General features: G+C 45.4%; 1 protein-coding gene across 1 annotated transcript in view; it reads right to left on the reverse strand.

The window, feature by feature from the left end:
- The window catches only part of LOC148537856 (cilia- and flagella-associated protein 337-like), a 116,471-nt gene that overhangs the window by 35,816 nt on the left and 68,086 nt on the right, over positions 1–12,569 (reverse strand). The window contains exon 18 of the mRNA XM_088460151.1: positions 4,455–4,537. Within this exon, the coding sequence (XP_088316277.1) occupies positions 4,455–4,537 (83 nt within the window). The remainder of the gene's footprint in view (positions 1–4,454; positions 4,538–12,569) is intronic.

Below are 12,569 nucleotides of genomic sequence, written 5' to 3' on the forward strand. Positions count from 1 at the left end.
CAAGAAAACACTCCAAAGGATGAACTGGATACCAGAGTGAAGCAATTCCATATCTTAACCATACTGACAGTGTAGAGATCCGCACTGTCAGGAAGACCAGGCCAAGTGTGAAACCCAAGCCAGCCGGAAGGAATGCCAGAATATCTGGAAATCCTGGACACCGGAGGATTGTATCGACAGGTACAATACCATAAGATTTATGGCTGCCACAGTTGTGGTAGGTCCCAGCAAAAGCTGATCCATGTGCTCTAATCATTCCAACGATGACAAAGCCAGGGAAACCGTAAGACCACTGTAAGGACACAGTCAAAGACAAACGACCCAGGTCCAAGGCAAAACCAAGGACCCTGAGACAACAGGTCCGGGCAGTGAAGCATCAGGGATGGAGTATCGATGTAGAGACTCCGAAGATCCAAGTACCCCTGACATCTGGGGCAATCAGGAGCCACCAGCAGGAAAGCATCTCCGTCTCGATTGAAAACACTTCCAAAGACCTCGAGGAAGAAGGGAGACCGGAGAACACAGGTACACAAAGTGGAAGGACCACTTCACCGACAAAGAGTCGCTGAAGTTTGCTTCAGAATCCCCAGAGCTGAACTGTAACACCATAGTGTGATAAAGTCAGAAGGCCATGAGGGTCACCTCAGGGGGGCCCCCCCTGCTCACCAGGAGATGAAACCTCTCTTGGGGAAGAGACTAGTCCCCGGGATGCACGTCGTGACGGCTGAGGACTCCCGCTTCCCAATGGAGAGCTCCTGAAATGAACGCTGCCGAGATGGTCGGGAGGAGACCCTCGGACTATGTCCGAATATGTGACATACCTGTCATTGCCACCCAACGAACAGTGTTGCTAAAAAGGAAGCCACTGTCCTGACCCTGTCGGACTGAACCTTTTCAGGTTCACCGGGAAACAAGAGTTATGCCAGAGTAAGTTAATTGACAGGGTGGAATCGATAGACGTCCAACTGCACTGAAAAGGATTCGATCCAGACACTGTCCATAGCAAAGAAAACCCTGGACGAGATGGCCATAGCCACCCGGACAGGGACCGACTTGCCTCCGGAGAGAGCATCATCGTTTGAACAGTTATCCGACAGAAAAAACTCATTCCATCTGGAGATGAGCCAATTATGGAAAGGCCTGGAATGGAACTGAGCCCATTCCACCATGCATCCCAGAGTGTAAAGACATCTGTCGACTGCGCAGACAACCATGTACTCCTAATGGAAGAGAGGAGATTCCGTCTTACGCCAGAAGAATTCTCAGATTCTGAGAATCCAGCAGGGATCCTAGATGAAGAATACCCAGAGAGGGATGCAGGGAGGACTTTTTCCCCGTTGATTAAACGTCTGCACCCTGAAGAAGCCACAGTCATCCTGACCTGGCCGTAAAGTACCCCGGTGATCCCGCTAAGAGCAGGAGGCCGTCCAGGTACAGGAGCATTGGGATATACTGAACAGAAGAACTGTCAGAAAATTCAAAACGCTGGTAAACCCCTGTGGGGCTGAGGACAGTCCCAACAGGCAGAGCCCGAAAAATTGTAAGTGTTGCTGTGATACAGCAAACCTCAGCCCATGCTGAGGAAAGGTCTCTGTAAGTACCCGTAGGCACGCGTCCTGTATATCCAGTGATACCCTAAAGTCCCCAGGTTCCAAACATCGTATGATGGAGCATAGGGATTTCCTCCTGAGCCCAGGTAGCTTTAGGAACTGGTTCAGGGAATTGAGACAGAGAATAGGCCAAAGAGGACCATTCAGCCACCGCACCAGAAAGAAAACAGAACAACTAGTCCCTCACTGAGATAGTGGGGATGGCCTAATTAGCTCCGCTTACCGCAACAACTGCATAGCTTTCTGGATCTGTAAGGCCCTTGTAAAGAGGGCGTACCCTCCTACCCACGTAGCCGCGGCAACTCGACACTAATACCGGGCGAACTGAGAAAATCGGTATCTCCCAGTTGTAGGCCTGTCCCGTCAGACTGAAGAGATATCCGTAGGTTCAGAAGCAGGATCGGCTGGCAGTCCAGGCCTGCTCGGTACTGGATATGTCGGCCCTTGTAGATGCCGACAGTCTACGAAGAAACAGACCTTTAGGCTGACCCAGAGGACAAAAAAGACTTAACAGACTTAGTCTGAGGCCTTGTAGTGGGCATAGCTGAAAGCGGTAAACTTGTCGTTAGTAATACTGCCAATGTTACTACAATCTTGTCAAGGTCAGGACCAAACAATATCAACCCTAAAGATGGTATCTGCACCTCTGCATTCCCAGAGCGCAGCCATAGGGTATTACGGAGGATACAGTCGCAGCCGGAACTCTGAAAGTTAGGAGACTGGTATCCAATATAGGCATTTCCACCTATGACAACAGCATATATTACGTGAGCGACCAAATACATTTGAACCCCCGACGTGTTGGAGGGGAAAAAACGTTACAAATGCATCAACCCAATATGCAATAGTATTAACCAACCATGCTATAGCCATGATAGGATGGGTAACAACTCCTGAAAGCAAGTATACTGATTTCAGGCAGAGTTACCACCTACGGATCCGAAGAATCCGACCACGCAGGAATGGGAGGCGTAGTAACGTCTGTAATCAGACGAGTAACACGCCCATCCCCCCCAGGAGGGGCTCGTGATGACCCTCAGGGAATTTGGGACAGGAGGCCAAACACTGTTGTAACACCTCCTATCTGGCAACAGCCAGAGTCCCGCTATGCGATCCACCCGCTAGTCAGCAACAGGTAACCCGAAGGCACGCAATACTGAGGGTGTATGATACAGGTGCAGGTCAACATTCACTCTAACCAGAATGGACCTGCTATCAGCCCTAAAGCAGGGATAATAATACCTGAAATAGGCTTCCCCCCGTGTAAGAGGGAAAGAGCCCCGAACAGTACCCAGTTCACGGCAGAGCCAACTGGGAAGTAACCACAGGGCGTCAACCACGCCAATTAGCGTTTCGTAGAAAACGACATCCACCCAGGGTGGCTGTTGTGGTAATCCCTGCAAGGGGAATGACAGACTATTGTGGCACCAGGGGGAATTCATATACTGCGAAAAACCCCTGCAGGGAGCGGTAGTCTGTGTCACAGGGGAAGAGTGCAAGAAGCTGCGAGATACCCTGAGATGAAAAGGGCAGTATGGTGAAGTAACTCCAAGTGAGGTACAACAATGGGGCCCGCCCGGCGATCCGCAATTGAGAGGATCCCGAGAAAACAAACCGCCCAAGGGGGTCGTGAAAGAGGCCGGCACCAGATGACGCCACATACAGAACCCTTTATGAGTCAAATCCTCCGCACTAACACCTGCTAATCAGCTCCCCCTGCGCTAACGGTGACCCGACTCCGGCCGGGCACCAACTTAAACTGAGGTGCCTCTGGCTTGGGGGTGGGGTTATAGGGAGAGTGGACCCAGTGCATCCTGGGAGCTAAAAGCTTTAACTGCGTGGTGCCCGGATTTGGTTCCCAACCTATACCCCAAGGTCAACCCTGTGGACCCCCTATGGACCCTGAAGTAGAAACACCTGTTTTCGGGGGTTTACCTCAAATACTAAGTATTCCCCGAATGTATGAAGGAGTGACCGCTCCTCCATTGCCGCCGGCAGCCGCCTCCCCCATAGGTTTCTATGGGGGATGCGATGCTGCCAAATGTATCAATATCGGGAATGCGAAACATTCCCGATATTGGCCCCAGCAGCTAACGCCATCTGAAGATAGCGTTAGCCGCTGTACCCTATGGGCACTCACCGCATTTCAGCCGGCGGAGGGATCTTCCATATCCTTCCGCCGGCAATGGGTGCCGCTCATGTGCAGTCCTCGGGACTGCGCATGCGCAGCAGCCCGGAATGCGCTCTGGCCACATCGCAGGGACGGGCTGTTTTCGGAGCCCGTCTCCCTGCATGTGCCGGTACTGCATGCCCTGCATGCGATCATGGGCGGTACTGCATGCCCTGATCGCATTGCAAAATGCGATCCTTAATAAATGGGCCCCAAGGAGAGAGAGGATTGACCGCAGTGCTACCGCAGCCACTCTCCCTAGCCCAGCACACAGCAGCAGTCTTCTCCCTATCCCTGCCTGAAGTGCCGCATCGCTCGGCACCTCTGACAATAACTACTACGGGTGCCTGAGAACGAAGGTGAGAAAACCCTCAGCAGCAAAGGGGTTAAACCACCAGTGTGTGTATGAGAGATAGAACATATGAGTGTAATGTACAGTGACATACCATGTGCTGTGGAATTATACACTTTGTAGCAAATTCCCTGCTTACTGCTTGAGGATAAAAATGGAATAAAACATATTTCTAGTCTCCTGTGATACACCGCCCCCTCTATTTCCTTGGAGAGCACAAATGTGAGCTGGGAATGGCTCTGATGGGCAGGTCATCATAGTAAGTACATACAATAAATCAGTTAGATTAGCCAATAAGTTACAATAACATTTTGCTACCTACCTCTTTTTTTAAGAGTGTGTAAACAGAGCCCGTTATTGTAATTCCAGATTCTCAGACAGCCATCTCTTCCTCCAGTGATCAACCTACATAATGCAAAGACATCCACAGACACGTTAGGCCAAATACAACTGGGGTCTCCCACATGTGAGAGAGGCTGAGAACAAACTGGGCAGCAGAGTGGCACAGTGGTTAGCATAGCTGCATCATAGCGCTTCGGTCCATGGGTTTCATTACAGTACTGCATGGAGTTTGTATGTCCTCCCAGTGCTTTTGTGGTTATCTTCTGAGTGTTCTGTTTTCCTCCCATACTACAAAAACATACGAGTTGTACGCTGTGCCGATATTTACTCAGATCGACAATGTTTTTATTACAGCATATGTGTCCCAATGCCTCTGCGATGTTGCTCATAGAGCGGATTTAGAGGCAAAGTGATTGCCAGTTAGGGATCGTTTGTGGGTGAAGGGTCATTTATTCTAAGATTCCCCTGCTTTTACTGCTTTCCATTAAGCTGTGATTCCCATACTGGTCAGTGAGCTGTGATTCCCATACTGGTCAGTGAGCTGTGATTCCCATACTGGTCAGAGAGTTGTGATTCCCATACTGGTCAGTGAGCTGTGATTCCCATACTGGTCAAAGAGCTGTGATTCCCATACTGGTCAGTGAGCTGTGATTCCCATACTGGTCAGTGAGCTGTGATTCCCATAATGGTCAGTGAGCTGTGATTCCCGTACTGGTCAGTGAGCTGTGATTCCCCTACTGGTCAGTGAGCTGTGATTCCCATATTGGTCAGTGAACTGTGATTTCCATACTGGTCAGTGAGCTGTGATTCCCATACTGGTCAGTGAGGTATGATTCCCATACTGGTCAGTGAGCTGTGATTCCCATACTGGTCAGTGAGCTGTGATTCCCATACTGGTCAGTGAGCTGTGATTCCCATACTGGTCAGTGAGCTGTGATTCTCATACTGGTCAGTGAGGTATGATTCCCATACTGGTCAGTGAGCTGTGATTCCAAAACTGGTCAGTGAGCTGTGATTCCTATACTGGTCAGTGAGCTGTGATTCCCATACTGGTCAGTGAGCTGTGATTCCTATACTGGTCAGTGAGCTGTGATTCCCATACTGGTCAGTGAGCTGTGATTCTCATACGGGTCAGTGAGCTGTGATTCCCATGCTGGTCAGTGAGCTGTTATTCCTATACTGGTCAGTGAGCTGTGATTCCCATACTGGTCAGTGAGCTGTGATTCCCATACTGGTCAGTGAGCTGTGATTCTCATACGGGTCAGTGAGCTGTGATTCCCATACTGGTCAGTGAGCTGTGATTCCTATACTGGTCAGTGAGCTGTGATTCCCATACTGGTCAGTGAGCTGTGATTCCCATATTGGTCAGTGAGCTGTGATTCCCATACTGGTCAGTGAGCTGTGATTCCTATACTGGTCAGTGAGCTGTGATTCCCATACTGGTCAGTGAGCTGTGATTCCCATAATGGTCAGTGAGCTGTGATTCCTATACTGGTCAGTGAGCTGTGATTCCCATATTGGTCAGTGAGCTGTGATTCCCATACTGGTCAGTGAGCTGTGATTCCCATACTGGTCAGTGAGCTGTGATATCTCTATACACATGTATGTCAACCAAAGGAGAGTGTGTACCCAACAGATAATATTTTATGTGTGTGTACAAAAGAACAAGAAATAAATACTTGGTGCTGATAAAATACATTGGGCGCAATGTACTACGTATTGCTTCCGCGATGCGGCATATCACTCCTGTCTTCGGGTACATACCGCGGTATGTACCAAGAATATTGCAAAGAACAGCTCTCCTGATAAGAGAGATGGCCCCAGACAGAGGGACTTATGGGTTTAACACACAGAGCTACGTCTGTGCAGAAGGACGTGGGCCGCGGAGGATGATGGGAGGATTCGATTGGATCCCATCCAAGGGGAGCATCCCGTTAAGAAGCCCAAAGGCTCTGCGTTACCCATCGGGATGAAGCATTTCGGTGCTTAGTACATATGGGGAATGCGGTAAAACCCCCGAACACTGCATTTTGAGGGGTTTTATCGCATTTTCACTGTTAATACATCCCGCCCCCAAACTCCAAAGCAGCTGTACACAGAGAAACCAACCATAAATACACACAGAGGGGCTGATAGAAAGTTAGAAGTAAATTGCTCAAAAGAAATATGCGCAGGTAATATGCATATTATCACCCACATGCAGAGCTGGACGCCTGGTGAGATCTGTGCCGCATCTGTGCGTGTAACATATGTGCCTGGTTCCTGAGCCTACATGAGAACGCCTCTCACACCCTCGTTCCATTGCTCACAAGTGTAGATCTAACGGAAATGCATGTGACAGTGCCCACACTGGCGTGTGCCCATTTTCTGAGCATGCGCAGTGCGAATTCACACAAAATACGCTTTGCAAAAGAGGCGCAGATGCTTCACTGCTGGCAATAATAAATCACTTGTCAAAAAAAATAAGTCTGTCAAACAGTACAACAGCTGTTACTTATTGAGTGTATACATCCCAATGGGATGGGATATATATACACAGTAATTGGAGACTATAATTGGAGATTATCTGATGCACTACATGTAATAAGCGAGACTGACAGCACTGATTGCCACACAAAGATGATCTGTGTCCTTGTATGATGGTATGAAAGGGTGAATCTGACCAATATTAGATCACAACAATAGCCTCAGTGTCAGAAGCCACCGGGATAATGAGGCTGACAGCTGATGGTAGATGCACAGAGCTGGTAGCAATCCCCGGTATCCGTGTGATAAATTATTACAGCATCAGATGCAACAAGGTCTCTCTCAGGAATATCCTCTAAGTAAGGGCACAATGTTCTGTCCCCAGAGTACTGACAACTCCTGTCCCATAGTGAGCAATTGTGCTCATCACAGACGTGCTGCACAACTACACAATGTGCCCTCATAGTCTGAATACTGAAAAAGATATATTTAAATGGACTGGAACAAGGTTATATAATAATCATCTTATAGAAGAAAATAATTGTAATTATACATCAAATTAATAGGAATTATAAATAAAGTATAAGGCTGCGATGCCCATACATATGCAATGTACTAGAGAGGGATGATAATGAGACACTAAATCTAGGTTATTATTAAGGACCTCCTAGGGGTAAATTTACTAAAGTGCGATTAGAGATTAATTTTTATGAATCACTGAAATCTCCTGAGATCGAATTGAACTCGAACAGCAAAATCCCTTAACAAATCTCAAATTTACTAATAATGGATTTTGCTTTCAATTTTCAACTCAAATTCGATCTTGTTTCAGTTTAAAAATGGATTTGATGTTTCATTTTGCATGTTCAGGTCCAAATCGAACAGCAAATCCCACTCCAAAACTAACTTCTAAGCCCCAAATGAATAGAACTGCTTCATGCTTTGATTTTCAGCACGAGCAGTTTGATTTGAAACAGATACATGCATACATCAGTGAGATGCATGCATTTATCTTATTGTAAAAAGATTGTTAAGTGTTAATTGTAATAAAAAAAATGACGTGGGGTCCCCCCCCCTAAAACCACTACCATCCACTGACTTTTTATAGCCAGTCCTGGTTGTGTAAGTACAGGGGAAAAATTGCGTAGGGTTCCACTGTACTTAGCGCAACCAGCACCAGGCTCTGAGCCGGCCCTGGTTCTGGAATTACAGGGGGAAAAAAGCGTAGGGTTCGCCTGTAATTTCCATAACCAGCACCGGACCCTTTCTAATGGAGGGATAATGTCACAGCCAGGGAAACCCTATCACCGGGTTCCCCGGTCGAAACATCACTCCTGACAGCTAGTCAGCCCAGGACAGGGATCCCTGGGGAGTTGGAGACCCCCCCAATAAAGGGGTCCCCCTCTTTAGGGCACACCATGCCTAGGCTGATAGCCCGGGGCTATCCCCGGCACCCGTGGGCAGTGGGTGCCGGGTTAATAGTGTCAAAGTGTAGTGTAAAAAGAGAAGTGTAAACATTGTTATTACCAGCAGAACTGCAGGTCCCAACAAGCCTCCCCTGCATGCTGGTATTTGGAGAACCACAAAAAAAATTACGCACTTAACTTGCATGCATCTCACTGATGTATGCATGTATCTGTGTCAAATCGAACTGCTCATGCTGAAAACGAAAGCATGAAGCTCTTCTATTCATTTGGGGATTTGCAGTTCGATTTGGTGTTCATTTTTCATTCGATTTACAAATTGAATGTTAGTAAGTGAAGTGATCCTATAGCCTTCTATGGAAAAACATCTATGTTTTTCAGAAATTCGATTTCATTTGAAATTCAGTTTTATGTTCGATTTGACATTCGATTTGAGCTTTAGTAAATCCCTTCATAAAAAATGGAACTAAAACTGAATGCAAAATCGAAGAGAAAACAAAATCGAACCTTGGTAAATATACCCCCAGGTATCATGTACATATAAACAGATATTCCCTCTGACACTGCCTTTTATACCTGTTACCAGCTCTTTCTTATTACAGGAGAGAATAGGTTTGGGAAAATCTCAATTAAGTCTTTCATTTTAAATCTAATGTCTTATTTGTATCAACTACAGGTTGAGTCTCCCATATCCAAAATGCTTGGGACCCGGGGTATTTTGGATATCGGAGTATTCGGTTATTTAGAATATTTGCTCACCATAATGAGATATCTTTGGAATGGGATCAAATTTAAACACAGAATGCTTTTATGTTTTATATACACCTTATACACATAGCCTGAAGGTCATTTTATTCAATATTTTTAATAATTTTGTGCATCATAAATGTTTGTGTACATACATGTAATTAATTTGTTTCATATATACCTTATACATACAGCCTGAAGGTTATATTCAGAGCCGTAACTAGACTTTTTGGTGCCCTGTGCCAGAAAGAGCATTGGCGCCCCCCTCATTTTTCAAAGGGACATAATGCACCCAAAAAAGGGCCATGGCCTCATGGGGAAGCGCCAGGAGGTCAGGAGATGCTGGGGATGAAGTAAGAGGAAGCTACAAGCAAGAATGATAATAAACAGAAATTTCACAGGCCCAAACAGCGCCCCCTGATTTGTGGTGCCCTGTGCGATGGCACCGGCCGCACTACCCTAGCTACGGCCCTGGTTATTTTATACTATAATTTTAATAATTTTGTGCTTTAAACAAAGTTTGTGTACATTAAACTATCAGAAAGCAAAGGTTTCACTTTCTCAGTCATGCTAAAATTATTCTGTATTTCGGAATATTCCGTATTTCAGAATGGATATGGGAGACTCAACCTTTATTAGTCTTTAATTATATCATATATACACTTCTTTGGTAAGTCATACTGTATGTGTCCCAGATATATTGATCTCTATATGGGTTGTGCATGTTCCAATATGCTGCTATTATTTTTTTGTTTTGTGTTTTCCAACTTTTTTTTGTTTAATTTACTTTAGTTGAAGACTTGCTTTGCTATAGAGGCCTAATGCAATTATAAGGAGAAGTATCGCTGTAAAGGATCAGCTGAAAATGATCACTTCTTATTATCGCCACACAGTTTAATGATGACTGCTGCAACTTTAGTACTTTAAGAAAAAAATAAAAATAAAATATATATATATATACATACATATATATATATATATATACATACATACATACATACAGTCAGGTGCATAAATATTGGGACATTGACAGAATTTTCATATTTTGGCCTCTATTCACCACCACAATGGCTTTGAAATGAAACAAACAAGATGTGCTTTAACTGCAGACTTTCAGATTTAATTTGAGGGTAATTACATACAAATCAGGTGAACGGTGTAGGAATTACAACGGTTTCTATATGTGCCTCCCACTTTTTAAGGGGCCAAAAGTAATGGGACAAACTAAACAATCCTAAATCTAACTTTCAGTTTTTAATACTTTGTTGCAAATCCTTTGCAGGCAATTACAGCCTGAATTCTGGAACGCATAGATATCACCAGACGCTGGGTTTCATCCCTGGTGATGCTCTGCCAGGCCTCTACTGCAAATGTCTTCAGTTCCTGCTTGTTCTTGGGGCATTTTCCCTTCAGTTTTGTCTTCATCAAGTGAAATGCATACTCAATCAGATTCAGGTCAAGGGATTGACTTGGCCATTGCATAACATTCCACTTTTTAGCCTTAAAAACGCTTTGGTTGCTTTTGCAGTATGCTAGGGTCATTGTACATCTGCACTGTGAAGCGCCGTCCAATGAGTTCTGAAGCATTTGACTGAATACGAGCATATAATATTGCCCGAAACAATTCAGAATTCATTCTGCTGGTTTTGTCAGCAGTCACATCATCAATAAATATAAGGGAACCAGTTCCATTGGCAGCCAGACATGCCCACGCCATGACACTACCACCACCATGCTTCACTGATGAGGTGGTATGTTTTGGATCATGAGCAGTTCCTTTCCTTCTCCATACTCTTCTCTTCCCATCACTCTGGTACAAGTTGATCTTTGTCTCATCTGTCCACAGGATGTTGTTCCAGAACTGTAATGGCTTTTTTAGATGTTGTCTGGCAAACTCTAATCTGGTCTTCCTGTTTTTGAGGCTCACCAATGGTTTACATCTTGTGGTGAAACCTCTATATTCACTCTTGTGAAGTCTTCTCTTGATTGTTGACTTTGACACATATACACCTACCTCCTGGAGAGTGTTCTTGATTTGGCCAACTGTTGTGTAGGGCTTTTTCTTCCCCAGGGAAATAATTCTTCTGTCATCCACCACATTTGTTTTCTGTGGTCTTCCGGGTCTTTTGGTGTTGCTGAGCTCTTCGGTGAATTCTTTCTTTTTAAGAATCTTCCAAACTGTTGATTTGGCCACACCTAATGTTTTTGCAATCTCTCTGATGGGTTTGTTTTGATTTTTCAGCCTAATGATGGCTTGCTTCATTGATAGTGACAGCTCTTTGGATCTCATATGAGAGTCGACAGCAACTGATTCCAAATGCAAATGTCACACCTAGATTCAACTCCAGACCTTTTACCTGCTTAATTGATAATGAAATAACGAGGGAATAGCCCACACCTGTCCATGAAATAGCTTTTGAGTTGATAGTCCCATTACTTTTGGCCCCTTAAAAAGTGGGAGGCACATATAGAAACCGTTGTAATTCCTACACTGTTCACCTGATTTGGATGTAATTACCCTCAAATTAAATCTGAAAGTCTGCAGTTAAAGCACATGTAGTTTGTTTCATTTCAAAGCCATTGTGGTGGTGAATAGAGGACAAAATATGAAAATTCTGTCAATGTCCCAATATTTATGCACCTGACTGTATATATATATAATTTATTTATTTTTAAAAAAGGTTATGTACAGCAAATAAATCATCATGTAAACTTTCACCAGTGTTTCTGACTGTGCAATAGATATGCTGTACAGCGACAGATTAATGCCGCATAGACACTACATGATAAGTTGGATGACATGTACGATAACGATATCGTTATCATTCATAGAGTTCAATATGGTCCAGTGCGTATGCATGACATCGTTAACGATTCGCGCTCCGACGGATCGTTTATGATGTCTTTCATTGCCCGTACTTGCAGGGCAACCTGACAATATCGTCAGGTTCTGCAAGTACAGGGATGAGGGAGGGTGCCGTCACTAAAGGATATTGTTAACGATATCGTTCAGTGTGTATGCTCAATGTCGAGCCCTGCAGTGCAGGGGAAACACTTAACAATATCACTCATGGAGCATACAGTATCATTAAGTGTGTATGAGCCTTTAGTAAGATGCCTTCTGAAGGGGATACGGTTAACATCCCGACAACCGGGATACCGGCATCAGAATCGCGATCGCCAAGACAATACCGGCGCCCAAATCCCAACATGACTTGAGATGCCGATGCTGGCACAGACTTCATCCCCATCGTAAGGACACCGGGAAATGGTAAGTATCAGCATCGGGGGAGGGAAGGGGGGCTTATAGTTAGGCTGCAGGAGGGAGGAGGTTAGGGTTAGGCTCCGGGCATGGGGGGTTAGGTTCGGGCACAACTGGCGGGAGGGTTAGGGTTAGGCACTAATGGGGGAAGGATAGGTTTAGGCACTTACCGGGAGGTTTAGGGTGCAGGGTAGGG

This window comes from Taudactylus pleione, unplaced genomic scaffold (assembly GCF_031769625.1).
Source record: "Taudactylus pleione unplaced genomic scaffold, aTauple2 ptg000043l, whole genome shotgun sequence".
NCBI classification, from domain to species: domain Eukaryota; kingdom Metazoa; phylum Chordata; class Amphibia; order Anura; family Myobatrachidae; genus Taudactylus; species Taudactylus pleione.